Below are 27,306 nucleotides of genomic sequence, written 5' to 3' on the forward strand. Positions count from 1 at the left end.
GTCTCCCCAGTCTCAAATCTTAAATATAAAAACATAATGTTTGCTATTGATAATTCCAGATCAGGCTGCATTTGATAAAATACCCCTATTTTTGGTAAGATTTCCACTTTTAGAGTGAGGACTCTTGTTAGGTGAATGAATCTGGGGTGTGCTGTAATAATCATCATGTTGCGCTACACACACTAAAAGAAAAAAAAAAATGTTGAATGTGTATTGCCATTCCATGTGGATGCTAACAAATTACAACATCCGTTCAGGTTTTAAAAATCTTTTACTGTGGTCCAGACTTTAAGATATCATGTGAAAGTTTCCTTACCTGTTTCTGTTAAACTGGATGGCAAAATCAGTCATGACACTCATAGCTTTATTAGTGAGGGTCATCTCCATTTGGATGACCCCAGCACGGCGGGAAAATGTGCCTGATATCTCCAGACCTTTGGCCTTCATGGCTGGAAGCCAAACCTGAACAAAGATCAGTTATTCTGTCAGAGAGGCTCCGAAGGTTCTAACTTAATTCTTCAGTATGTGCGAGTTCAGTTTGTTAGGACTTACTGATTTAGGCGGGCTGTAGGCTCCCATAGGCATACCAACTCCACCTCCAAGATCAAACAGGTCATCCAGACCGCCGCTCACTGGGGCATTGAAAGAGGCTGGCATGGCAGCGGGAGCAGCACCAAAACCAGCACCCATCTGTGGGTCACAAATTAACTCTTTACACCACAACATATCTAATGTCACTCATAATGTCTTCTTCATTTATACTGGCAATCAAAGCACAATATACGTAGAGTCAGACTTACAGCTGAACCTCCTCCAAGGTCTCCGCCAAGCTGGTAGGAAAAGAGAAAAATACAGAAAATTCAGAATCCTATTTGAGTTATGGATTATCTGACAAAGTTGATGGAAGGGTGTGAGGGCCAAAAATGTCTTTGTGATTTACAGCTATGAGGTTTACACTGTAAACAAACAACAAGAGGAACCACCAAAACAGCTAATGTTCTCTATCAATTTAACACGATTTATTGTTGAAACTATAGAAATCAATTAATTTATTTTAAGTAGGCATATTATGAAAACATTCTTTTTCAGTATTTTTGTGCATATAATATCAATATGTGGGTATCTGGAGTGTCTACAGAATCACAAAATGTGTAATAATGCAAAGTAGTTCTTTGTTCTTGGGATGCTGCTTCAAAATCAACTGTAATAATACCTGACCCCCCTAGTATCTCAACCCACAGCTGAGGAGTTATACTTTGGTCTAGATCAGCCATTTTTATGTCCAGAATCTAGCATAGAAGCTGCTCTGTCACTGGCTTTTAAGACCAACACTTATCCTTAAGTTTTAACACAATAAATCTTCCTACAATTGATTTGTTGTATAGCTGAATTGAGCAGTGAAAAAAAAACAATTTAGAATAAGAGCATTCTACACAAAAGAGGGGGTTTCTCACTTTAAACCAGCCTTTTACTTTGATAAACACAAATTGGAAGTATACTCAAATTGTGTTTATCTTGCCTGTGAAATATTTTACCAGTGTGGAAACAGAAAGCTCCACTCATAGTCGAAGTTAAGAGAACAGCTTGATTAGACTGGTGCATTTTAGCTTATGGTCTTCATCAGGGTCATCAAGAAAACACAGTGCAGGCATATTCTACCAATGCTGGCATACATATCTTCTAAAACTAGGTTAATATGGCTCTCCATGGATCATTTTTCTGTCTCTTTCTGCCAAGAACCAAACAGGGCTTGGGAAAAAAACAGGAGAGCCACAGCGCTTGCACAGGCAGTCAACTTGTTAACATGTGAAAATCAAGTTATGTCGAGGCCCAGATGTGGGTCTCGTGTGCCCAATCTTAAGTGGGCTTTACACCCAACCGCTTCATCAATTTTAGGCAGTACAACAACTGGCTGCCAAACTCCCTCTGAAAGACAGGAAAACATAAAGTGTCTGTGGCAAATCCACCGATGAGGGAGGCTTATGTGTTTCAAAATACTAGTATGCTTTGTATTTCTTTGCTGTTTAGCTAGCAAGCCAACTATGCCAGTGATGTTAGCAGCTGGCCTGCACACAAACATGCTTTATTCATGTTGTGTGGTTAGCAACGTTAGCTTTTGGTCTGCATACAAAGTTGTGTTGTTTAATTCAAGGATCAGGGTTGGCGACTTCAGCGTGTTTTGATGAGGAGAATAATGTTCAATGTCAGGCTCTACACTGGCAAACAGGAACACGCATGTTTCTCTCCAAAGGGAACGCACACCCCACAAAAGAGAGGCATTAGGAGAGAAGCTCATTTGGGTTTAAAGGGGCATACACCAAAACAGAGTGTTTTAAAAGAGCTTTCCAGCTGAGAGCAAAGCCAAAAACCTCTTCTGGTGTTTGATCCATAAAATATTTGGCCAAAGCACAGCACAGACTTTCCATTTAGACCACAGGGAGGCTGTGTTCAAAGGTGGACAAGGAGAATAATAGGTCACCTTTAATTGCTACTACATAAGTGTGTCTACGCTGGTGGTGAAAAGGTTGAGAATACAATGACCAAAACTGATGGTGCACAAAGGTGTAGTGACTCAACACAGTGACAAAACTAAACTACAGTGCACTGAAGACAAAACACAGGCATGATCAACTCAAATCACACCTACATTGAGTAAGAAACCTAAACTACAAAGTGCAAACAGATGCAGATGAATTTTGGGACTATTCAGAGGACACAGTGGCACAACATAGGACATGAGGGGAGTCTATGCTGTGGCCCCTGGACCGACCTCAGTGGGGCTGTAATCTGGGGGCGATGGGGACTGATGGAGCTGAGGTGACTGAGGAGTGTCCGTCCGCAGAGGGATGGGCGGCTGATTGAAACATGAAACACATCCAGAGCCCAGAGGTAAGACAAAAGATGGACTCAAGGATTTAATAGCATGGGTACTGTACATATACCATGAGAATGAATAATGATGATATGATGAAAAACGTCTGACTGATGCATGAAAACTGGAGTCAAACAGAAGGGGTACAATGAATCCTATAAAATGTTCTTAAGTAAAGGTTATCTCCTCTCCCTCTGTGTAGTTACCGGCTCAGACTCATCCCCCATCTGCAGGTGCAGCAGTGAACAGAGAAAGGAAAACACACACAGGTCAAACAAAAGAAGAAGAAATAGCACCAAAGATAGAGGAAAAATAAGACTAACACAAAGAAGCTTTACCATTATAAGCCTTACAGACATCAATCTTATTAGAGCAACCCAGGCAGGTATTTTTCAGAACCTATCAGCTGTAGTCAAACTGATGTGATGAAAACCTACCAGGCTGTCCAGACCTCCTCCAAGAAGGTCCATAGCACCCAACTGCATGCCAGCAGAGGGGGCTGGTGGTGGTCCAGTGGTGGTTGGGGGTGTCAGGTCCAGATTGAGCAGATCTCCCAGGAGGTCTCCCTGGGATGGGATGACAGCAGGGGGCGCCTCAGAAACTCCAGCAGCAGAAGCAGGGTCTGGACTGTCAACACTCTCCCCACTAATGGAAATAACATCAGAAATCCTCATTGATGCCAAACAGCAGGCAGTTTGGATGATGTTAAAGTATTTGAATATTTAATATTCGAATGTAGTTCGGATCTAAAATTTTAGTCTTTAAAACACACATTTAAAGAGTAAGGATGAACAAGTGAACAAATTTCAGTCCTTAAACTTTTTAAAGTCCAAGGAATGATGATGAATAAAGAAAAAGACTTCAGCTGATGCAGGTCTGTTGGCCCAGCCTAAAACTCCACTAATGTTTTTGTTTTTATGGCCAATATTAACTGCTGATATAGGCAGATTTTTATAGCCAAAATATGGGTTGTAAATACTGGCAGAAATTGATATCATAATGATAAAATCTTGCAGCTCTAATTGTTTAACTGTAAAGTGTATATTCAAGCCAACAGGTTTTTGTTTTTTTTTTTTTACAAAAATTTGCTATAAAATTCGCAGAGCATTCTCTCCTTGAAAGGGCAACACCGACTGAAATCTCTTGTGCCTGACTTAATTCCTAAGAACCAGTACCTTCTACAGCCTTACTTCAAAAATACAGAAATACCCTTTGAAATTGTCCATTTAAACATCAGAAATAAACATACTACAGGATGAGATCAAGAAACAGTTTTTGCCTCTATAGCTGACTTCGTTTTTGGCTCTAGTCAATTACATGACTGTTACGAGTCAATTATCAGCTTACTTGCGTTATTTTCAATTCTTCATCTGCTTGTAAATACATAATGGGAGGTTAGAAAACCAAATCAGACGGCCCTTTCCATACCCGCTTGTCCTATACCGCACTTGTCCAACTGTGCTCTTGTGATGTAGGCTCAAGTCCATGGAGGAGTAATTATAATGAAGTTAGGCACACATTTATTCAACCTTTCCTGTACTGACTCAGTCCTGATGAAATCTATAAACCAAGAAACTTTAACACTTTGCTACAAAGCTGTGGCTGCATCTCAAGGCAACACAATGGTTTACTTAGGCTTAAATTTCATGCACAGATACAATAGCAGTTATAGTCAGAGCTGCAACAAATAAATATTTCAATCATAGATTCACTAGATGATTATTTTACCAATTCATGAATGAATTAGGTGCTTTGTATGAGGGAGATTTTTTAAATTCCCTTTACTAAAGAACAGAACAAATATATTCAAGAGCTGCGAGATAATGTGAAATTTTAATATCTATATTCTTATAACAGAAAAAGGCTTAAATAGCCTTAAAATGACACAGAATAAACACAAAAAAATAATATATGCTTTACAATGTTTAAAAGAGTTTTTTTTCCTTTTTCCAAAAAACACATTTGAAAATAAAACTAAACTACAATATAAAAAAAAAGTATAAGCACGCAAAATTTCTTGGAAGAAGACCCTTAACCCCAGTTATGGCATACTTTAATTATTTACCTTCCTTTCCCTTTTAACTTTGATAAATGTAATCTGCCATCCGACCTTTTTTTGCACTTTGTAAAATATACTTTCTTTAGAGAACCTGTTAATCTCAATTTTTAATATACAAGTAGTCCATTTACAGGTCTCCTCTCCTTTTCCCATTTGTCTAGTACTGTTGTTCTTGAAAAAAGCGAAAGCGACTGATTTTAAAAAATGCTATATTTCTTATTAGAGTCCTAAACTAATCCACAGAAGACTCGATAGAGTACTTAACTACATAAAGAAACTAGAAAAGCACTCGGACAGCCCAGACCTCCGCCATTAGCCCTACCTCCCAATAGTGAAGAATCCTTTAAAAAATTCCTGGATCTGTCCCCATGTGCCCCCCACCACAGCATTTGCCGATCACTCCCTCCCCAGTGGGGTGGGAACATGGTGAGGCAAAGCATTGGCTTCGCTACGGGTGGACTGTCATGGTGGAAGAATTGCCTGCTGGTACCAACAGATGCACTGACAATCTCACCCATGGTCTCACTGGACGACTGGAAGTCATGGCAGAGGGTGAATATTCCTCTATTCCTCCCAGCATTGTGAGTATTCTTGCTACAATTCGCTATCTTTCTCTGTTACCCTCTGACGCGTCTCCTCGACCGGGCGTGCGTCTTTCGAACTCTATAAACTCCAAAAATTTGAACAGAAACACAGCCAAAATGCTGCTGGGATTGAAGTTACTCATAACCGCCATCTCCTGGTGTGAAGTCGTAACAGGGCAGAGCTCCACCATTAGCCTTATCTCCCAATAGTACAGAATCCTTAAAAAAATTCCTGAATCCAGACAGTTAACTCCCAAAATCTAATCAGTTCTTCCTTATGCCATTTCTGACATTTCCTGAAAATTTCATGAAAATCCGTCCACAACTTTTTGAGTTATGTTGCTGACAAACAAACAAACAAACTAACTAACAAACCCACCTGATCACATAACCTCCTTGGCGGAGGTAATGATTACTGCAGCCCTATTACCAAGTAATGCAATAGTTCTTTAACTTTTAGTGTAGCCAGTTACTTCCAGCTGTGAGTAACTGAGCAATGTAATACTATCAGTTGCTCTTTCTCTAGAAATGTCACACAAACAAGTCTTATAAAGCCCATGTTGCTGATCTTTCTCTGAGAAAGTGTAACACTCCCACATTGCCAATATTTTCTTTCACCTCTGACCATAAAAACAAATCAGTCTGTCCAACAGATGACTTCTTCTTCTCACTAAAAGCTCCCTATCTGAATCAGCATTTATGTATACAAGCATGCCAGCTTTGAAGCACTGCACAACAAACAGACATTGTTAACCCATACCAGTGCATGCCACAATTGCACATTTGCTGCTGTCTGTAAACAGGGCAAATATCAGGCTTAACACCTTCCTCATCTTCACCTACTTGCCTGTTATTACTCAATTGAACGGCTGAGGAAGATAACTTTTCCAACATGGTGACCACCATCATTAAGCTTTATACTGCCTCTTCAGAAACCATGAATGTCACCGACACTATAATCTATATAGCTTTCAGTTAATACACTGCATTTAAACTACTGAAATAGCTCATTCTTATCAACTGAAAAAATGGGATGTAGATATAATGGCATATTGAGAAGCAGGGTGGAACAAAGTACAACAGCAGCACAGCTTGACACTGCTATGGAGAGTTACTCAGCACATTTAATGGCAGAGTCCAGGGGCAAGATCGACCCATTTCGCTAAACAAACTCAGTGCTTCTGTAAGCAGAGCTTACGACAAGAAAAACAGAGTGTGACTCACGAGCCGGCGCTGCCAGGGAGCCTCTTGTGCTGAACTCCACGACTGCCCTCCACAAAGGCACTGGGAGGCTTGTGGTACACAGAGGCCAGAGTACCAATGTGGCAGATGAGCTCCTCCAGCAACGTGGGCTCAATCAGATCTGTCTCCTCAGAGATCAGGGGCTTCTCGGCCAGGACCACCTCCTTAGCTGCTACAGGGTCTGTGGAGAGCAGACGCCAGTAGATGTAGCCGCGGTCCCTTAGGTCTGGGTTATCAGAGTCCTGCAAAGACAGATAGAGCCATTAGGAAGATGGGTTATTAGTATTCATAGAGCTTTTTAAATTAATACTTAATGCTAGACTCTATCTTGGCTCAGTTATGACACACTGAGCAGTGATTCAGGGATAAAAAAAAATAAGGCAGCCTTGGTGGTGCCAGAGCTAGGGATGGAGATTGTTAATTTCTGTTGATATCGACACCACTAGTGACTCTTACACCAGGCTGGACTGGCAATCTACATCTGCTAAGCACTGGTACATAGAGTAGGGGCAGTAGCCAATTGGTTGTCTGCTTTATAATGACATTTTACTGGCACCACACCCTACTCTGCTTCAGCTTAGAAACTAAAGAAACATGGTGAAAAAAGAGTTTCCAGAGAAAACAAAACCTAAGTGTGAAAATGATCAAATGGATATGTAAGTGAGCATAAGGAGAGCAAAGCAGTGGGTGAGTGAGCACTGTAAAGCCACAATCAAGGCTAATAAATATAATTCGCTTGTGGATAATAATACTAAAAATAATAAATTTATATGAGATTAAATCTGTATGGCTCTCCTAATATTTGAAGAATGAAAGGATGCTAAATCCTCTCACCCATCTTATTCATGGATAAAGGTTGACAGACATTTTCAACATTTTTTTAATAAAAAAAAATTAACACTGCTCTAACAAGGATCAAGCCTTTCAGCTTGAAGCTTTACAAGATGGATGTGATGACAGACATGGAGTCTAGTTAATTCATCAGCTTTGCAGAGTTAATAGTACGGCACTCATTCAGACACGATGTGTTCATGTTGATCAGTAAGTGTGTAGTGGCAGAAAAACAGTTCTGTTTTCAAAGACAGTGTGGTTTCATTTTAAAACAACAAGCTCCTCCTTTAATCAATTATAACACAAATATTGAGTGGTAGAGTAAAAATAAACCACTTAAGTCATTACTGAGCAAAGTGCATGGCTCAGATCCATAACACCAATCCAATCCTCCTGTGTGCTTAGTATCATTAAGAACTAAAGAACTTGAAAAAGGCATAAAATAGAGGCTAGGATGGAAAGAGAACACAATGAAAAGAGTCAGATATTAGCAGAAACAGATAATGACAGGCATTAAATGAATGATTTTTACCCACCTGAGTAGCCAGGCTCAACACCTGCTGCACTAGCTCCTGGGTCTCAGTCGGCTTTTTCAGGAACAGTTTGACGATCGCCGTCAGAAGCTGCAGCTGCACCTAAAGGGCAAAGCCAGAGATACAATTTCTGTTACAGCTGCTCAAAGGGATGCTTTATATACAGGTAGTAAAAGAACATTATAGGCTAAAATGCTGCACATTTCCAAGGTGCCTCTTTAAAATAATCTTTCTACGAAAGCCTGAAGCAGACATGGACCCATACAATTTATTCACTTTATGTTCTTTTGATAGTGAGCAATTTCCAGGTATTTTCTAGACATCTTAACTTACGTACTTCAGGCGAACAACACTGTTTTTCCCAGAGATGTTATTTCATTTGTCTTGTTAAGATGTCATCTTATTCTTCAAATTTTCTCTAGATGACAACGCTGGATTTACCATGATATTAGGTACTTCAAGTTTTCTTAAGAACTCCACTTATTTACCCCATTACCTTGAGATAACTTATAATTTCCAAAGATAATGTGCAATTTCTGGTTGTTTTTTGAAACCTCAATGCATTTTTTTTGATATCTCATGAAAACAAATCCTGCTTTTCCATTATACCTTGACAGGGTATCTATTATCTTGAGATAAAGATTGTTTTTTTTGTGAAACTGGGATACATTTCTAGCATTCAAGAAAGTGAAACAATAGTTAAGCCTATTTCTATGTTTGATTTGTGCTTTGTAGCTCTGGAAATACGATGTATTTAGGTCCATATGTAAGGAAACAGTTGAGAATCACTCATGTTCAAAAGAAAAGAGTTAATTAAACATGGATGTATGTCTGCTTGAGCCTTTACATCCTTCAACAATGACTGCATGAGAATCAAATCTAAGGTATCATATTTTGGGTTGCACTTCCGAGAAGCTCCCTCAAATCTAGTTTTATCTTCCATCACCAAAAAGCACAACAGTTACATTCTATGCACATTAGATCTCCCTCTACCCACAAAGCACTTAAGACAATCAGGAAAGCCTCTCCAAGGTAATTATATGAGGAAAAAATCTATAATTTAGGGGTAATGTGTAAGTGCATAAAGCTTGGTGTAATCCCTTAACAGACTGTGCCTGAACACTTCTAAGAGAGAAGGCTGGCATTTCCACATAGAGGAAGATAAAGTTCACTCTACTGCAGTGGCTATAAGGTTTTAAAATGATACAGTATCTGTTAGTTTTATGTTTAGCAGTACAGAGAATGTAAAGCTATGTCATGCTGTGTAGAATGATGGTCTACTTTCACCATCTTTAAAGGATGTTGCAAAATTATGTCTGTTTTGTTTGTGTGTCTAAAAAAATACAAAATTTAGACATAGTACAGATTATTGCATTACAGAGTGCCAAATTAGATCCCATAATCAAGCTAAGTAAGTCTGGTAACGGGAAAAAATAACAAAGATTAAGGTATGCAGGCAATGAGTGCTGCTGTGACACTTGATTTTTTCCCCCGCTGGGGACCAATGAAGGATTATCTTATCTCTTGTTTCGGAGCTGTATACATCAAATATTAAACATACCCATCATCTGCAAGATTAGTTTTTAAAGCTTTGTTTATTGTCTGCACTAAATCACAAAGAGTGTCATCTTAGCTTCAAGAGTACAGCTGTGCTGGTGCAGTTTTGCCAACTTGTCTTTTGTAGATCTTACAATCCTCCACTGGAAAACTGCTCATTATCTTCCACAGATTAAACTCACACAAGTTTAAACACTCAGTCTCAGGGGTGATTTTAGGATCGACCTTTAGGGGTGCTCAGCTCCTTAATAAATTATTTTATAATAAATAAAAGTTTTCTGAAGTGTTTCTCCTGATAAATCACTCATTCAATAAAAATCAAGAAATATTTTCTACTACCATACTATACCATAAGTCTGATCATGACTGATGAGACATATTTTGATGCTTATACCATTATACCTATTCATTAGCAAAGTTTGAATGCACTGCACTGAGTACTATTTCTACTTTTTCTTTAGTAAATTATACAAGTCCTTTTCCCAACATTTTAAAGGCATGTCTGTCTGGACATCTTTTCTTAAAAGATTGTAAAACATAAACCCTGTGGTGTACACGCAAGCTGTAGACATCTTTGTTTTGTTTTAAATATGTGGCTATAAACACAAAAGAAAAAACTAAACAGAAATTAAAATTCAAATTTGTTTGCACTTTCTGGTTCTCCCATTTTTTGGGGCACCAAAAAGTGAAAAAATAATCATTCTGTGACAAAAAGTCTTCAAAATATTTACATAATGACAAAAGACTTATTGTGCTTCTTTGTGTTAGCTTTATTAGTGCCATTATTTAAAACCATTCCTGTCTGCAGTGACACAGAGGGCCACATTACGGGCTCCCTTTCTCTTTTTTTCTCAATTATGAGCTATTCTGGCCTTAACCTCTGGAACAACCATGCGCAGTTTGACAAAGTGTGATGTGATGATGGAACAGCCTGCCATTGGTTGTCACAGTCTCGTCACAATCCATTGTGGGATACAAAATAAATAATATGGCGGACTGCATTAGCCACTGGTGGGAGAAATGATCAAAAGAATGATTTACAGCTGGATGAAGAGATGTTCAATATCGGAGTAAAGTCACCCAAGTGCCAGGCTAGCTAGAAAAGCTACGAAGCATGGATAGCAACGAAGGAACGGCAAAACTGAGGTGTTCCAGAGGGAAAAAAGTAAGTAGTTACAATTTGTGGTTCGAAAGATATTTAATTAACCTGTTCCTGTTCTTGTTGTACATGAAAAAATTGGCCTCAGAGGGTTAACTTATAGGTTTTCTGCCATATATTAAGGAAGGGATGGTTCCCCTGCATCCTAATATGAAAATAATCATTTAGACTTTAGTGTTTTTCTTGCCAAAATTAAGATACTTGCAACACTCCTCTCAAACTGAAAAAATAATGTGACAGGGAACTTCTCCTGTTTTGGGGATGCTGAGATGAAATTTATGGGTTGGCCCAGCACTCCTAAAAAGGGTCTAAAAATGCTCAGTCCAAGCACAAGGTAGTCAACAGTGTTCGAAAGGTATGACTGGTGATGATTCATCAGGGTGGTAACCCAGTCTTCAGCTGCTAACTACTAAGGATCTATCATTATCACACACATTTCTCTATATTTATCTTGATTTCAAAACCAAAATTCAGTAGCCTAGAAAAGCCCCTTTTCATTTTCCTTTGTTTCTACATTTCTTCCCCTATAAATCGAACATAAGCCATTCAAACCTTTTTTTCCTCTCAGTACTGATGACAGATGAAGGCATTGCTGCTTTTTTAATGAACTGATCCAGATGTTTGAAAATTACAACCCTTCTCTAACCAATATAATTTGATTTCACTCATCAAGGTTTGTGTTATTTCTATTGTAGTGCTTTGCAGCAGATGTCCAGCAGGTTTTATAATTTCCAGCAGCAGGAACTAAAGTTTGCAGCTATTGCCAGTGCTGACTGCAAATGGCTCGTCCTGATGCTGACATTAAAATTTATCTTTGTGTCTTTTTCAATTAAAGCCTCTCCACACTCTCCTAAACACACCTGAGTACTTTCATCATGGAAACCCTCCAAAAAGCTCTCCAGCAGCTCATCAGCATTGTCAATGCGCTCGGCATACTCTCCCACAATCCAGATCATGGCAGCGCGTGCTTCAGGCTCATCCAGGGAGTCCAGGTTTTCACAGAGAGTGGCGATCACGCTCTCATACCTGCAAAAAGACACACAAAAACATCAGCACATGCACTTCATGTTGCAAATATTACGAGTAAAATCACAAAAAAGCTGATTTCAATAAACAGCAAATTCCTCATAAACCAAAGAACAGAAATAAACAAAAACACGACAAGCTGATAGATAAATCACCCACGTGTAACCAGCTTATAAAACACCTGGTCCTTGTTTGCTCCCATCAGACTCACAACAACTTCTGAGAGGTTTGTTCACGTTGTCTGAAACACATATTTAATATTCACTGACACATTCTCAGGGTTAGCGTTTTATACCTTTCATTCGTTACATGTACAGCAAGTCAAGGTCTTCTGCAAAGGTTAACAAAGTCTTGAGGTAGCTCTGATTGTATAAAATGCTCAATAATAACCCATTACATTCACATAATGGTTTTATAACATGAGATATACCAAGCCAGAAGGATTAAGTTGATTTCTAATTAATAGAAAAGGCAGAAGGTCGAGTGGGTAGTGACTAATGCAGTTAAAAGGCTTGAGCTGTGCTGAGCTGGAAGCTTTGCAAAGCTGCTCCCTTGGAGACTCACGACTCCACGGTGATGTGTGGGTGAGGTTTCTGTCTTTCACATGAATCCAGTCTGTCGGATCTACAGCAGAAGTCACGCTCCAGCCGAATCTACCTGACCTTTGACCAGGTGCAATCAGGGCAGAGTGTTTAAGCTGTCTGCTACAAAGAGTAACAGAGGACAATTTCCTGGGATGCATGAAAGCAATTTAGCGCACTTTTGGAGTAAATGCCTTTGTGAAACATTTTTTGTTTGTGTTATGAGCTTTCAATGTGACCACTCAATGACAAAAATAATATATTCTGAGGATCAGTGAAGCGTAGATATTGAAATCAATCCAGATATTTTCTGCTAATCCCTTTGTAAAATTTATGTAAAACTCTGGGTGAGCCAGTGTGTGCCTGCAGCTGGTAATAGTTGAGAATATTCACTCCGAGCAATGACACACATCCTTCAAACACTGCACAGCTGATGGGATATTCATGCATGTAATTAAGCCAATTCATGCTTGTTGGAGATGTTCACATTGTTTATTGTTATTTGATCATTTTTCACACCATTAGATTTATGCATTTATTTGTTTTTAAGAAAGATACTTTGGGTTTAAGTTTGCTTGAGCTGTTATGCGGAATATCTGAGTATTTGTTAATGCTTTTACTTGGATAGAATGGGTAGTTCTGGCATCAGGTGATATGCATATAGATGGGAAAGTAAGATCAGATGGGCAGGCGCCAAGAGAGGTGAATCATTTACAGTCAGGAAGTCAGGATGCCAGAGCACATGGCTGCCGATTTTTTTCTAAGAAATAATTTTTAAATAAAGACACAAGAGACTTTTGGTCTCTGTGGTTAGGTTGATATTGAGTTTTGTTTTTGTTTGACAAGAACTAATCACCATGTCAATACTCTTTTCTGTCTGCATGTTCTCTCCCTCTAATTTACTGATACTGTGACTAAACTGTGGCATCTGCAGTGTCTTTTGTTGTCAAGTCTTGCCTCCTGAGATCCATCCTTGTCCCCTGTCAAGGGGAAAGTCTCTCACTACAAGGGGTATATGCAAAATGCCACTCATGTAGATTTCATGGGCAGGCTTTCTGTAGATTTTTCTGCAATTTTTCAGGAACACATGTGAAAAGGGTGCAAGTGTAGATACATAGTGTAGCCCAGAGAATAATGCAAAGCATGTTGTTACTCCATGTTTCTTAAATTTACCTGCACAATGATGTCTTATGCTGGTGTTTGACTTTCAAGAAAGTTTGAAATTTTGATTAATTATTTTTTTCTATTTTTAGACCAGGGTTTCCCACACTTTGTTATGAAAAGGAATGCCTTTATGATACCCTTCCTTGCAAAATTATATATATGTCTCAAATGTATATTAAACTAAAAAACTCACTAAATATCCCACATATCTGCATTTTGAGTTCATTTCAGCTCATAAACTCACCAGGAGACCGCCATGTTTTGATCCGTGTCACAGTAGTGTGACATCATGGTTTCGCAGCGCTCCTCTCCATTGCTAAGCAGTAACCATTTTCCAGACGGTTTTGATGCTTGCAGCTGTTGCTGCCATGAGTTTGCTGTGTGTTGGTTTTGCCTCCCTGCTGTCAAGGCTCTGTCATTCTTCTAAGTTTTACCTCAATAAAGCTCCCTACAAGTGACTGAATTCAGTATATAATGGAAGAGGGCCAGGAGCTTTCAAAATAAAAGTATTATGTACATACAAACGGAGTTTCTCCAAAGAAATGCTAAAGTGGACTTTTACTTTGAAAGGCATAATCCGGAAGTCCTTTCGTTCTGTGTTTATCTTTACCTGAACCGTGTGGGAACAGAAAGCTATATAAAGAGTAGAAGTTCGGGGAACAACTTTATTAAACAAACACATTTTAGCTCGTGGCCTTCACCTGGTTCATCAAGAAACAGATTTCACACATTTTCTACCCATGTGGCTGTAAATATTTGCTAGAACAAGGTAAACATGGCTCTGTATTTATTATTTCCCTGTGTAGATGGACAAATAACCATGGTGCAAATGGTGCTAATATAAAATAGAAGCAACCTCAAATTTTAGAATCCTCCGTGCGTGAGACGTGCTGCATTTCTGAGATGCGGCCCTAACACTGGCTGCCAGTCTGAAACAGGTTACTGCTAGGAGCAGTGAGGATCACACCACGGAACTGTGACGTCACAGCGCCAGCGCGGACCAAAACATGGCGGTCTCCTGGTTAATTTATAAACTCAAATGACTCAAAATGCAGATATCTTGTGAGTTTTTTAGTTCAATATGTATATGAAACATACAAGTATCTATCCAACAAGATGAACTTGTCTGATCATGCAGGGTTTGTTTTAATTGATCAAAAATGCAATCCAGTGTTTGTGTTTCATTTCTTCCTTTTTCTTACTTTGATAAACGGGAGGCTGTATTCACCAACTAAAATAGAGGTTAAATCAAATAATATCAACTGTAAAGTAAACATCTTTTTTGAGTAAATCTGTGGACAGCTCTAGCTTTCTCTGTCTATCTAATAGTAGATCTTTGGTTGGAAAAGGCTGATCACTGATCTAAATAATGGACCCAGTCATCTAAACTGAGCGTAAATGGAAATTAAGAATAAGAAGTCTAGACAACAAAGAATGACAGCAGTGAGATCTCAGGGTGAACCTACTTGTTGGGGTACTTGCGGAAGATGTCCTTGATGACCACAATAGCCTCCTGAACCACATAGTTGACCTTGGTCTGGATGAGGTCCAACAGCGTGCTCACACAGCGCTCTGCTGATTGCTAATGAAGAGAGAGGAAGATAAATCTGTCATGATGGGCCAACAGGATAAAAAATGTATGTGCTCTCATACATAAATGGGTGCAGGATGTATTCATTAAAATTACGTCCCAAGATTTGGCTTTTTTTTAGCTGTGGGCAAAAAAGTGAAAAACAGAAAAGGATTCATTTCAATTTAAGCTGAGAACATGAAATTGAAACATCTGGCTGAAGATTGTCACATCAAAGAAACTTGAAAGGGGAAAAACAGAGTTTCTTCTTATAACCTTGTTGTACAATATGTTGTATTATGAAGGCCCTTTACAAAGCCATTATAGCACTGAGCATTAGAGGGCATTTAACACTGAGCAAAATTAAAACATTAAAAACTAAAATAAATTGGAAAATCTCCATTAAAGTGATCCTTGTGTGGAGAGCACTTTTGTCTCTGTAAATGTTTTGTAATATGCTTGTATGCAAGCCTTTCATTTAAATGATAAATACCAACAGGAGGGGCACTTTAAGTTTAGTTGTATCCTGATAAAATGACAAAGGCTTCCAGTCCAATCCAATTCACCACTGTGACTGTAGAGCTAACCTGTGACTATGATAAAAACAATTAGCTGTGTCAGACTGTCTAGTTTTATAAACAGATCAACCTTTGCTCTACCATTGCACTGCAGAGATCCAACAAGGATTTGACAAACAGATCAGATCAGGTGACTGTCATAATCTTCACTCACCTCTACTTTGATGGCACAACGGCCGATGGCTCTGACTGCTTTACGAACAAAGTCCACATCCACTTCAGTGGCGTACTCCTTCAGCTCAGCCAGGACCTACAGCACAACACAGAGCAGCAGTCATTCGGATGATTTTTTAATTTTTACTCAACCTAATGATACTTTTAAACTTTTAAAACTATCTATCATAGCTGCCGCTGTGTTACCTGGGCAATGTTGGCTTGAGATGCTAGGCGAATCATGATGTCCAGTTTCTCCAGTTTGACATAGATCGGGTCGTTGTACTTCACAAAGAAGACCTTCATCTCATGTTTCAGGATCTCTGGGCTAAAACAGGGAACAGATGCATTTCTAGTTATTTGTTTTGTTTGTCTCACACTTCAAAACAACCCAAAATATGTTACATTAGCTAGCATAAACATTCTGAATGATTTGTTAATCTAAAAGCATAGAGAGTAGGGGGAAAGACTAAGGCTGTCACAATACCAGAGTTTTAAACTTCAATAAGATGCTGGTAAAAATTGAATTATATCGATGTGTGTTTGATACCATGGCCAAAAAAAACAATTACTGAGACACTCCATTTTGGTAATTTCTAGTTTTCAGTTCTAAAAAATTGCAGGCAAACTCCTTTCTAAAAGCACAAGAGTGTCAGGCATGCAGTCCACAGTCTGTGAATTTTGGTTTTCCTTTGTTAACTGTATGAAATCTAGTGCTCTTATTTTGAAGGTGAAGAAATAGCGGTGTTGTACTTTGTAATGACAAGCCTCTGATGGAGGAGAGCTGAATGGTTTTGCCTCCGTGGTAGTAAAAGTCAGGGCACAATATTTATGAACACATAGGGATGCATGACATTAACGGTATAACATCGGTATCAGCAGTTATGAAAATTTTGGCCAATATTTACGACCGATATTGAGGCTATAAAAATCTGCCGATATAAACCGCAAATTTTGGCTGTATGGACAAATACGGACAAATACTTTAGTGGAGTTGTAGGCTGGATCAGCAGCTTCAGTCTTACTTTATTTATCATCATTCCTTACACTTTAAAGTGTGTCTTAAGGACTGATATTTGTTAATTTGTCTGAACTACATTTAAACATCTGTATTGATATCAGTTCCAAATTATTTTGTGAATATCAGCAGATCAGAAATTGACAAAAACCCAATATCATGCATCCCTAAAAAAATGGGTATCATTAATGCACCACTATTCCCACTTTGTAAAACAAGCTCTGTCAAGTGAGAGCAGCAAAGGAAAATCAAGAAAATTGCCTGCAGGATAATATGAAAACCTTGTTATCCCTGTCCTTGTTCATATTCAGAAAAGCAACATCGTTTGCAGCACATGCCTCACGCTGCTTTGGCCTGCTTCACTCTCAGAATGTTCAGATCCTTAAATAAGAAACAATAGAATCAAGCTGATTTTGTCACCAACCCTATTCACATCATATGCTTTTAGGACACGCAATAAGGGTAGTTTCACAATAGGGAATCAGATCTGGAGCTGAGTAAAAAAAATAAATGAGACTTCGTCGTTTTAAAACACGTGGTATTGAAACATATCCAAATATTTAACATTTGACAACCATATAAAAGACCCTATTAATTCATCTTCTGACATACCGTCTCTGTACGATAAGGTTGATGTTTCTGAGGGCGACATATTGCAGCTCTGGCTCAGCAGAGAGCAGAGTGACCAGAGGTGGGGCGAGCTTCTTCAGCAGGGTGCCGTAGTAGTCCAAGTCTTTAGGCAGCATCTCCATGAACTTCATTAAAACTTTAACCGCTGACAGCACCACTGCAGAGTTGGCATGTGAGAGGCGTGGGGTCACACGCTCACAGATGCTAACAGATGTCGATGTTATTGGGAGGAAAAAGGACAGAAATTAGTCAGAGTTTGCAGGTGTTACTTCCTAAATGACATTCAGAGTTAAAAAAGGCTGTTTTCTCTCACCTTTGGGACTCACGGTCATCACGAGGTGTGTAATTAGCCAGACAGTCGAGGATAAATATCTGTCCCCACTCTGTGCACTCGTTCAAAGCTGTCAGCAGCTTGTTGATGGTCTGAGGGTTTAGGTCCATGAGGTTACTGTTGGGGTGAGACTCAGCGATCTCAGAGAGTGCTGCCACTGCGTTTGCTACAACCTAAAGATGAGGACAAGAGGACGGATGAGTGCTAACAGTAAAAAAGCAGCCATGATCTATGAGGAAAATAAAAAATAACAATAAAAGGTGTTCATTAATATTTTTCCTGGATTTACATATTCATTCGCTTTTCTCTGTGTGTTTATTTCAATATTTTAAATCAGGAGATTCATTTCTGTTTTGCTTTTATTTTGCATCACTTTGTTTTGCTTCCCTTTTGTTTAATGTTCAACACACTGCTAATTATACCACAGGAACAAGGTTCCAAGATGGAACAAACTGGGACCATCACTATCGCCAGTTTAAAATAATCAATAAAAGAAAGATATAAATGTGTATTAGGGCCCTTTTCCTGTTGAGCAAAGCCTGTACCAAACCTTGACTACAAACTAGAGGTATGAACCGAACTGTGACCTCTCTTAACTGTTGGAGAAGTTACATTTTGTTGATTAAAAGACTACTAAAAGTAACTGGAATACAGAAAAAAGCCCTCAGGGTGCATCTATAAGAAGCTAAAGAGGTGGCCTGTCTTATTATTATCTGTAGTGTTTTTCAGTCTGCAGACTTCGACTGAAAAACCCTAATCACCTTTAGTTTCCAGAAGGGATTCTGGATATGAAAAGGGTGGGGACTGCAGTAAAACAGTTTTGTAGTGTGTCAGATATTTGAAGATAAACCAGAGTTTATCAGTAAAGAGCAGGAACCAGGCTCATGGCCAGCAGAGTTACCTTAGGAGAGATATAATGTCAGCAGAAAGTGTCGTACCATGGGGTTAGAGTCAGAGATGAGGTCTTTGAGGGTGTCCAGGAAGCCTTGGTCCTCCACGAGCTGGGCATTGATATCATGAAGCTTTGCCACACACACAGCTGCTGTCTTCCTCACATACGGGTCTTCATCCTTCAGACATTTCCTCAGTGGCTCACAGAGGTACTCTGTGATCTTGTCCACACGGATGCAGCCCATGGTACGAACAGCCAGTGCCCGGATTAGAGGGTTAGGGTCTTCACAATCCTAGAGGGAAGGTTCAGGAAGGTCAAAAGTATTGTCACAATGTTTAATTTTTTTGTTGCATTAAAAATAACTAACAGACATAGTACAAGCTTGCAGCGTATAACCAAATTTAAGAATTTTTGAGACCCAAATAAAGAAGTAGAAATTCTATATTTGCATGACTGTTGTAGTTTTATGTGGGACTCAATGGCTCTCATTCCCATTGTTCCATGATAAGCAGAGGTGGAAAAAGTACACAACTTTGGTACTCAAGTAAGTGGTTAAAACTTAAATAGAAGTAAAAATACTGAGTTCAAAATGTACTCAAAAAAGTACAAGTGATTGAAAAACTACTCACTTCCAGTAATTTGTGAATGTAATTAGTTTCTACATTCATATTGAGGACATATTTATATACCTTGCATTTCCCTATTTTCTTCTCTCCCTCTCTTTCATTTGCTATAATTACATTTTAAGGATCTGGGGAAACCCTGTATGAAAACAAATCAAATGATTGTCTGATTTAGCACACCAACTAATTTAAAAGTGTCGTGATTATCCAATCAGATTCAAGTTAGACAAAGGAAAATAGGCACGATATTCTTGCTAGTAATTAAATCCACAAAATCAGCACAGAATATATGATGCTGTTGCTCAAAATGAAGGAGTGGGCATTTCTTTTTCCTTCCCCTCCCAGCTCTGTCCATGATACTCTGGAGTCATTATTGAAAGTCAAGGGTAGAAACACATCAGCCAAAACTCTGGGTTTAGCTAATCTTTCCATACCTTGTTTTTGCTTATTCCCATTTTTAACGCTTTTTATGTTCAAAATGTTTGTTTTATAACTCTGTAGAGAACTTTGAGCCACTATATGTATTTATAATGCTCTAAAATAAAGTCACCTCTCAAAATACTTTCAAACCTTGACCAGGAAAGCTCTTATGACACTGTTTTATAAAGTGAAAAAGTGGAAAACATTCCTAAACAGCAAGTTTCATACAGTTTCATGACAGATTGAGATTTACCTTTACAAATGTGTTGACAGCCATGATTGCCATGTCTGGCTGACTCTTGGCATAGTTCATCAGGTAGAGGTAGACCAGCTTTTTCAGCTCCAGGTTGTCCGTCTGCATGCAGTTAACGACATCTGGGAACAGAGCGCTGAGGAGAGGACAAGGTGTCATATCACTACCGTCTCACAGCAAAAGGTGACGTGTGAGAGTATGTTATTACAGTGTGATGTTCCTGACATTATTTCCCACACTCACCTGACATCTTTGCCAACCGTCATAGATGCAATGACCTTCTTCACAGCCTCCTTCTTCTTCTCTTTCTTGTCACTGTTCAGCTCTGCCTTGAGCTCAAAGATCTCCCCTGAAAACACAAAAGACAACAGAGAATCACACATCAAGTAGCCCGTTTATCAGAGCTGCAGTGACAGACAGGAGATGTTAATCGTTCTCATGGAAACGCTAGATGTTACATCTAAGTCTGCAACATCAGGAAGCCTGAACTGCGACTTGATGCTGCTGTATCTCATTCATGTTTTGTGCTGCTTACTTCAATACCAAGGCACCAAAATTGATGTTCTTGAAACACAATACTGGGTAATTTGTTGATCTAATTACCAAAAATAATAGGCAAACTCTCCTTCACTGTAAAATTTGCACCAATATATAGGCAACAATTCAGTTCCAAAACTTTACCACCTCCTCTCCTATGTATCTATCTTAAGAAAAAGATGTAATTTTCTCAATGTTATGGTACTTTTTGACACTGTTGATCAATAAAATAACAGAGATGAAGTTGTTCAAAAAGAAGTAGTATCGTAAAAGTATAGAATTTCTGACAATTTTGACAACTTTTGTCCTCAGTCCATTAAGACCCATATCAAAGACATAGATACACTGTTAAAAAGCTATTTCTTCAAATTTTTACAAGTTAGTTTCTGTGATGCCTTAAAATTTAGGTTTATTAAATAATCAATCAATATTACAACCAGTACTGCACATTCAACAGTTTGATTTAGCACTGTGCTAGCATTGTGGTGCGCCATGGTGCACAGGTATATAGGTATATCTGCATGCATTTGTTATTTGACACCATTTAGAGGAGTTCTGTCATCACTGATAAAGCATCTTTACACACAGGCAGTAATGCCGCAAGGGGAAGCAGTCACATATTCAGAAGGAATTCATTATAAATATGTTCTTATCAAACAGCACTGCTTTCAAATGGTGGCTATTTTTTAAATTTTATTTTACTGACCATTCCTATTATCTACTACTTTTTTGGTCAATTCAACTTGTATTAAAAATTTTGTGTTTTGTCATCACAGTGATTTCCTTCTGTTGGCCAAACCAGGACTCCAACCAGGAGTTGTTGCTTATTTTTTTACTGAATCATTTCACTAAATGGGAAAACTTTACATCAGTAAAGATGCAAAAAACACAAGACACCAACTAAACTCATCTGACAATGAGTTATAAGTTTTCATGAATAACTACTTTTACAACATTAGTGGTTTGGGATGCCAGTCATGGGTAAAAAGTGCATCCATATGTTTTTGTCTTTATTGAGGAATAGGCAAATCATAAATTTGGTGATTACAGAGCAACTTCCGATTGCTCAGCGCTTTACATAAGCACCTTCTGCCAGCCAGACAGCTCATAACCTGTCTCCGTCCAGGCAGGAAGTGAATGTTTATGCATTAAGCATCATGCAAGTATCTTAATGTGCTGTATGAATTAATAAACAGGAATGCTCACAGTCACGCCAGATTTGTCCTTTAGAAGTAAACTTAGTCATGTGCCGTGACTGCTCATGAGTAGGGCTTTGCCGTAATTCAACATAACATTTCACATTTAAGAATCTAAACTTGGTAGTAAAATTTTCGTTGTTATTTTGAGTAAAATTATTACAAAAGTAGTCCAGAGAAATTGGTAATAAGTGTAAATAATTGTGAGTATTGTGGCCCTAAGCCTGTATAGGCTTTCAAAACCTAGTGTAAAACAATCCACTCCTAGATTAAAGACATGCATTGATGCATTTATGTAAAATTATGACTCATTTACAGTGCTGAGTCATTAGTGTGCTCATCTGAATTAAGCCTTACAAACATTTAATGTCTGTAAACCATCAATTTTGGTCTCAACTTTGTGTCTATCTACTTAGAGATTTCCCAGCATTGTGAAGCACTAATCACCCAAAATCTCCTACAGGATGTTCGTAACAGACTGTACACAACAACACAGAGAAAATTCAAACTATGAGCAGAAAGAATCACACTCTTCTGTGTCAAGAGCAATCCAAACAAATCTACAAATTAAAACTGTTAATTTAAAAAGGATTTGTTTGCATTTCTTGGCCATCTTTATGGGAATATGAACAGATTTCAGCTATGTGAGATGAGCTAAACTGATGCAACAGGAGGCACAGCAGGATGGTTAAATCTCTAAAAGCTTGTGCTCAATACATCTAATCTGATTTAGAAAAGCAGAGACATTCAGTTGTTGGCAGCAAGGACAAAACATAGAGGATATTTTTGTTTATTGCAAGTCCAAATGGGATCAATAAGATAGTTCTATTTGGTGCATTTTTAATTTCTATGAAACCAGTGAACTGGTTAAAATTATTCAAACAGCAATTTTAACAGCATTTAAAAAGTTAATGGTCTCTCCTTGCAGAGATAACTCCGCACCTCCAAACAGACTGTATCATAAAAGTCACAGATAACTTTCTTGTATAAACAGTTCATACACTATCTCTAAAATTCAAAAACATGAGCTCACAGACCTTTCTTGGTAGTGGTGAAGTACTTGGAGTCCGTCATCTTGGATCCAAATTGTCGATTCTCCTGTAATAGATGGAGACAGAGAGAGAGAGAGAGATGATCGTGAAAACTTTTCCTGAGTGGAAACTTGGAGTTTCATGAGAGCAACAGGAAACACAAGAAGTGCAAGCACAGGGAAACAAAAGGAATTCCTGTCTTCTTTCTGGGCAAATAGCAGTGAACTATCTGAGGAAAAACACAATGGATTCTGCTGAGAAAACATGAACCATCTCGGTCAGCATGTTTGTGACCAACTTGTGCATGTTATTTTATGCTTTATATTATGTTGCCTTTAGCTCCTTTACTGTTATACCAAATGTTCAGTGATTATTGGGATTTTCTTTAAATTGTAATTTTGAACATGCAAAAGGAAAAATCATACAATTTAGATCACAGATGCAAAAATTACAGCAACAGACAATACAAATAAAGGGAAAAAGAAAATTTGAAAGAACTTGATTTAACTTGCATTTCCAAAAAGGAGAAGTATATTCTTAATAAATCCCACCTTTTCCTCATTAAGTAACTAACTTCCTTATTTGTTTATGTTAACCAGCACGGTCATTTATTTCCTTAAAATTGTGTAAATACATCATATCAGTTACAACTTTTCTTTGTGTACAAAATATCAAGTCACTGCAAACATACTTAGCTTAATCAAAAAATATTAAGGTCTTTTATAATCCAGCAAATTTGAAATCTAAATTAATGCTTATACATCAATATACTGAATGAAATGTTCAGGCTCAGAGGTAAATTATCATTTAAATTACTTCATTGTACTTCAAAAGCATTTTACTTCTTCTTTTCCCATAGGTACCAGGTAACTTTCATTTTTCATGTGCATATTGACAGCACAGTTTGCTGTCACAAAAAGTACCATTGGGCTTTGGAGCCATGTGGATCTGACTAAAAGCTGACTCTGTTTTTAATACTTTTTATTACTGGCATAAAAAAAGGCAAAGAAATATATAGGGGTGCATGACATCGATATTGAAACCACTATTTAAATGTAGTTCAGACGTAAAACTTAAGTCTTTAAAACACAATTCAAAGTTTGAGGATGTATAAATGAAGAAATTTCAGTCCTTTCAATTCACTTTAAAGTGGGAGTAATGATGATGGATTAAGACAAAGACTTCAGCTGACATAGGTCTGCCAGTCCAGCTTCAACTCCACTAACTTATTTGTCTGTACAGCCAATATTTACGGCTGACAAAGGAAAAATTTTAAAGCCAAAATATCGGCAGAAATGTTCATATCTTGCCAATAATATCAAGCATCCCTAGAAATATACTATGCACAATCAACTAAAATATCATTAAATGATTTTTGGCAGGGATGCACAGGATTGGATTTTTGCAGATATCCAATATGCTGATACTTACAAAATCATTTTAGCCAATACTGATATGGATACCAGTATATAAATGCAGCTCAGACTAGAGATGAACCATTGATAAAACAATTTAGTCGATGCAGATGCTGATATCAATGATTTTTTTCATTTATTCATTCTTTTGGTGCACAAGTCCTTACAAATTATTTCACATTTGACCATGAAAACAGATCAGTTTGTCTAACTGGTCACTTCTTCTGTCCTTTATAAAATCCTGTATTTGATTCAGCAGCTAGATATACCAGATCCCCACATAAAACTGTATGGAAACAACATAAACATTGGAAACTGATATTTGTCCATGATATATTATTTGGCCAGTGGCGGATGGTTGTAAACAGGCCAAAATCAGCCTATGAGGATGTCAAACTGATGCATCTGCAGAAATTATCATATCTGCAGATATTTAACTCTTTATGTAAATATCTGACCATATTGATATCATGCTGATAGTATTGTTCATCCATTATTTTTGGTCCATATGGCCTAGCCCTACCAAAATGTAAAAAAAAAAAAAAATAAAATAATATATATATATATATATATATATATATATATATATATATTTCAGGTATAATGTTTATAAACAAAGCCTTTATACAATGATATAAGGGGCTAACGTTACTCCAACCCTTACTTTTAATTGAATGAAACTTCATAATTACTAATGTCAACAGTACTTTATCCACTTCAAACATTACCACGGGCCTTGAAACCATTCAACTTTAACTTAATTTTGATTAACATTGTCCGTGTTTGCACGAATAATACTTAAAACATGTCGATATTCACTGAGCTGCAGCTAAAACACCTGTCAACATCACATAGGTCGCTAGCCTTTACTTCATCATATTTAAACTGCCGTCGTCGGCTAGCAAGAATTTAGCTAACAGTTACGGTTGTATGATATTTCACACCACTACTTATTGAGAATAACAAGGAACTTAACCCGGACTTTTGAATATGTTCTTGGCTAAAGATATAAGCAACTTCCACAGGCTGACTCAAAGTTATACTTTAACCAGAGAGTAACTAGAGAAGAGCTAGCTGGTTAGCATCAAGCTACTGGTACTTTCATGTTAGCATAGCAGGCTAAAGCAGAAATATAATTAATTTATAACATTACACTGAGCCTGTTTGGCTATACATTAAGGTTCTTCTGATAAAATCTATCCTTAGAGTACTCACGCATAACTGATTCGCCCATTCTTGCATGTTTGCGGGTGTTATGATGAGCTGAATGAGAGTGATGCTAAAGGCTAGCAGTGCGGTGCAGTGTGCCTGTCAGTGTCAGCTAGCGCCTGACCAGTGTGCTACAGCTGAGACATGACCTTCTAAGTACAGGCTTAAGGAAGCCTTTGCCGGGTTAGTTAAGCTCTTAATCTATCAGCCAGATTTAAACCTTACCCAACGAATCAGCGTACCTTCTGGAGTTAAAATTAGACTCGCCTCACAATGAATTGGGGGAGAAAATCTGCACAAACATCTTACCGTGGCAGGCTTGGATGGGGCTGTGATGGCCTACGTCCCCTCCTACTCGATTTACTTCCGTGTTTCCACAGAGTAACGTTAGCAAACAGACAAGCAACGTCAGCTTTCATTCACAGAGGGTCACTCATGATTACAGATGTCACAGACAGTACCAAGATACACTTTTTTCACAGTAATGTAGTCTCTGAAAAACTAATTTGTAGAAGAGCAGCTACATAAATGTTATTTTATTTACATCATTTACAAAATGAAGACAAACAAATACATATGTGACTCTAAAATTATTTTGAAATCTATAAATATTATTGTTGTCGAATGAAAATATATATTAAAAAGCTTTTCAAAGACAGAGAAAAATAAGGACAAATAATTTTTGAAAGAAAAATATTTCATCAAACTCTTAATCAGTTCACTTACAAAATATTTTAGTATTCATACTGAAATATTTTCATATAAAAAAAAAACAAATAAATCAATCACAAAAATATGAAGAGGATAAAAGCCCCTCACTTTTTTAATTGATATTAATTCTTTTCACCTAATCAGGAAATAAAAGCTCATAATTCTGAAATTTAACTCAGAGTGCTTGGTGGGAAAAGTCCGAATTCTGAGAAAAAAAGTCAGAGTTCTAAGATTAATTGACTTTTTCTAAAAGATAATAAAAAATGGGTCACAAATTAATCAATCAATCAATCAAAATTTATTTATATAGCATTTTTCATACAAGAAAATGTAGCACAAAGTGCTTTACACACAGACAGATAAATTAAAAAGAAGATAAAAGGGGGTATGACTCAAACCCACAAAATGTCATTTAAGTGCAAAAAAATGTTGTGAAACAAAAAAGATTTAATCCAGTGCACAAATTTTAATTGAGTTTTCACAAAATAGTTTAAAGACTGTTTTTTGCCAGCTATTGAAACTTAAAGCTGATTCATCTTAAATTCAGCAAACATTTTGCAGTGGGCCAAATTATACTACTACTACTACTACTACTACTACTACTACCACTAATGATAATAATAATAATAATAATAATAATAATAATAATAATAATAATAATAATAATAATTGTAATAATAATAATAGTAATAATAATAACAATAACAACAATAACAATAATAATAATAATTATTATTATTATTATTATTATTTTAAATAGTCATAGTAGTAGTAGTATTTATGGAAATATGGAAATATGCCAGATTCTAACCATTATCCTATGTGCAAACAGACAAAAATTGTTTAATAAATGCAGTCAATTAAAAAAAAAACTTAAATATATCATTGACATAAGCACTAAGACTTATTTTCAGGTCTCTCAGAGATGTTCAGTCGGGTTCAACTCAGGCCTCCGGCTGGGCCACTCAAGGACATCCACAGAGTTGTCCCAAAGCCACTCCTGTGTAGTCTTGGCTGGGTGCTCAGGGTCATCATCATGCTGTAACAGTGATCTCCCAGTCCCTGCTGCTGAAAAACACCCCCACAGCATGATGCTGCCACCACCATGCTTCACTGCTGGGTTGGTACTTG

At 37.7% G+C, this 27,306-nt stretch overlaps 1 protein-coding gene across 4 annotated transcripts in view; it reads right to left on the reverse strand.

Annotated features, from left to right (window-relative positions):
* ap1b1 (adaptor related protein complex 1 subunit beta 1) overlaps nt 1-25,835 on the reverse strand; it is a 65,032-nt gene extending 39,197 nt beyond the window's left edge. Inside the window, exons 1-17 of one of the 4 annotated variants that reach the window (XM_041787775.1) lie at nt 25,774-25,835; nt 22,847-22,907; nt 20,320-20,425; nt 20,077-20,212; nt 18,827-19,072; nt 17,871-18,061; nt 17,540-17,761; nt 16,117-16,237; nt 15,911-16,006; nt 15,075-15,190; nt 11,698-11,863; nt 8,125-8,223; nt 6,740-6,999; nt 3,310-3,517; nt 801-830; nt 553-690; nt 317-462 (exon numbers count right to left, since the gene is read on the reverse strand). In XM_041787775.1, coding sequence (XP_041643709.1) covers nt 317-462; nt 553-690; nt 801-830; nt 3,310-3,517; nt 6,740-6,999; nt 8,125-8,223; nt 11,698-11,863; nt 15,075-15,190; nt 15,911-16,006; nt 16,117-16,237; nt 17,540-17,761; nt 17,871-18,061; nt 18,827-19,072; nt 20,077-20,212; nt 20,320-20,425; nt 22,847-22,883 — 2,318 coding nt within the window. In that variant the 5' untranslated portion in view covers nt 22,884-22,907; nt 25,774-25,835. Of the gene's footprint in view, nt 1-316; nt 463-552; nt 691-800; nt 831-3,309; nt 3,518-6,739; nt 7,000-8,124; nt 8,224-11,697; nt 11,864-15,074; nt 15,191-15,910; nt 16,007-16,116; nt 16,238-17,539; nt 17,762-17,870; nt 18,062-18,826; nt 19,073-20,076; nt 20,213-20,319; nt 20,426-22,846; nt 22,908-25,470; nt 25,513-25,689 lie in introns of those variants that run through there. The other 3 variants (XM_041787777.1, XM_041787776.1, XM_041787774.1) reach the window with 3 other exon arrangements.
* Nucleotides 25,836-27,306: the final 1,471 nt, after the last annotated feature.

Source organism: Cheilinus undulatus, linkage group 5 (assembly GCF_018320785.1).
Source record: "Cheilinus undulatus linkage group 5, ASM1832078v1, whole genome shotgun sequence".
NCBI classification, from domain to species: Eukaryota; Metazoa; Chordata; class Actinopteri; order Labriformes; family Labridae; genus Cheilinus; species Cheilinus undulatus.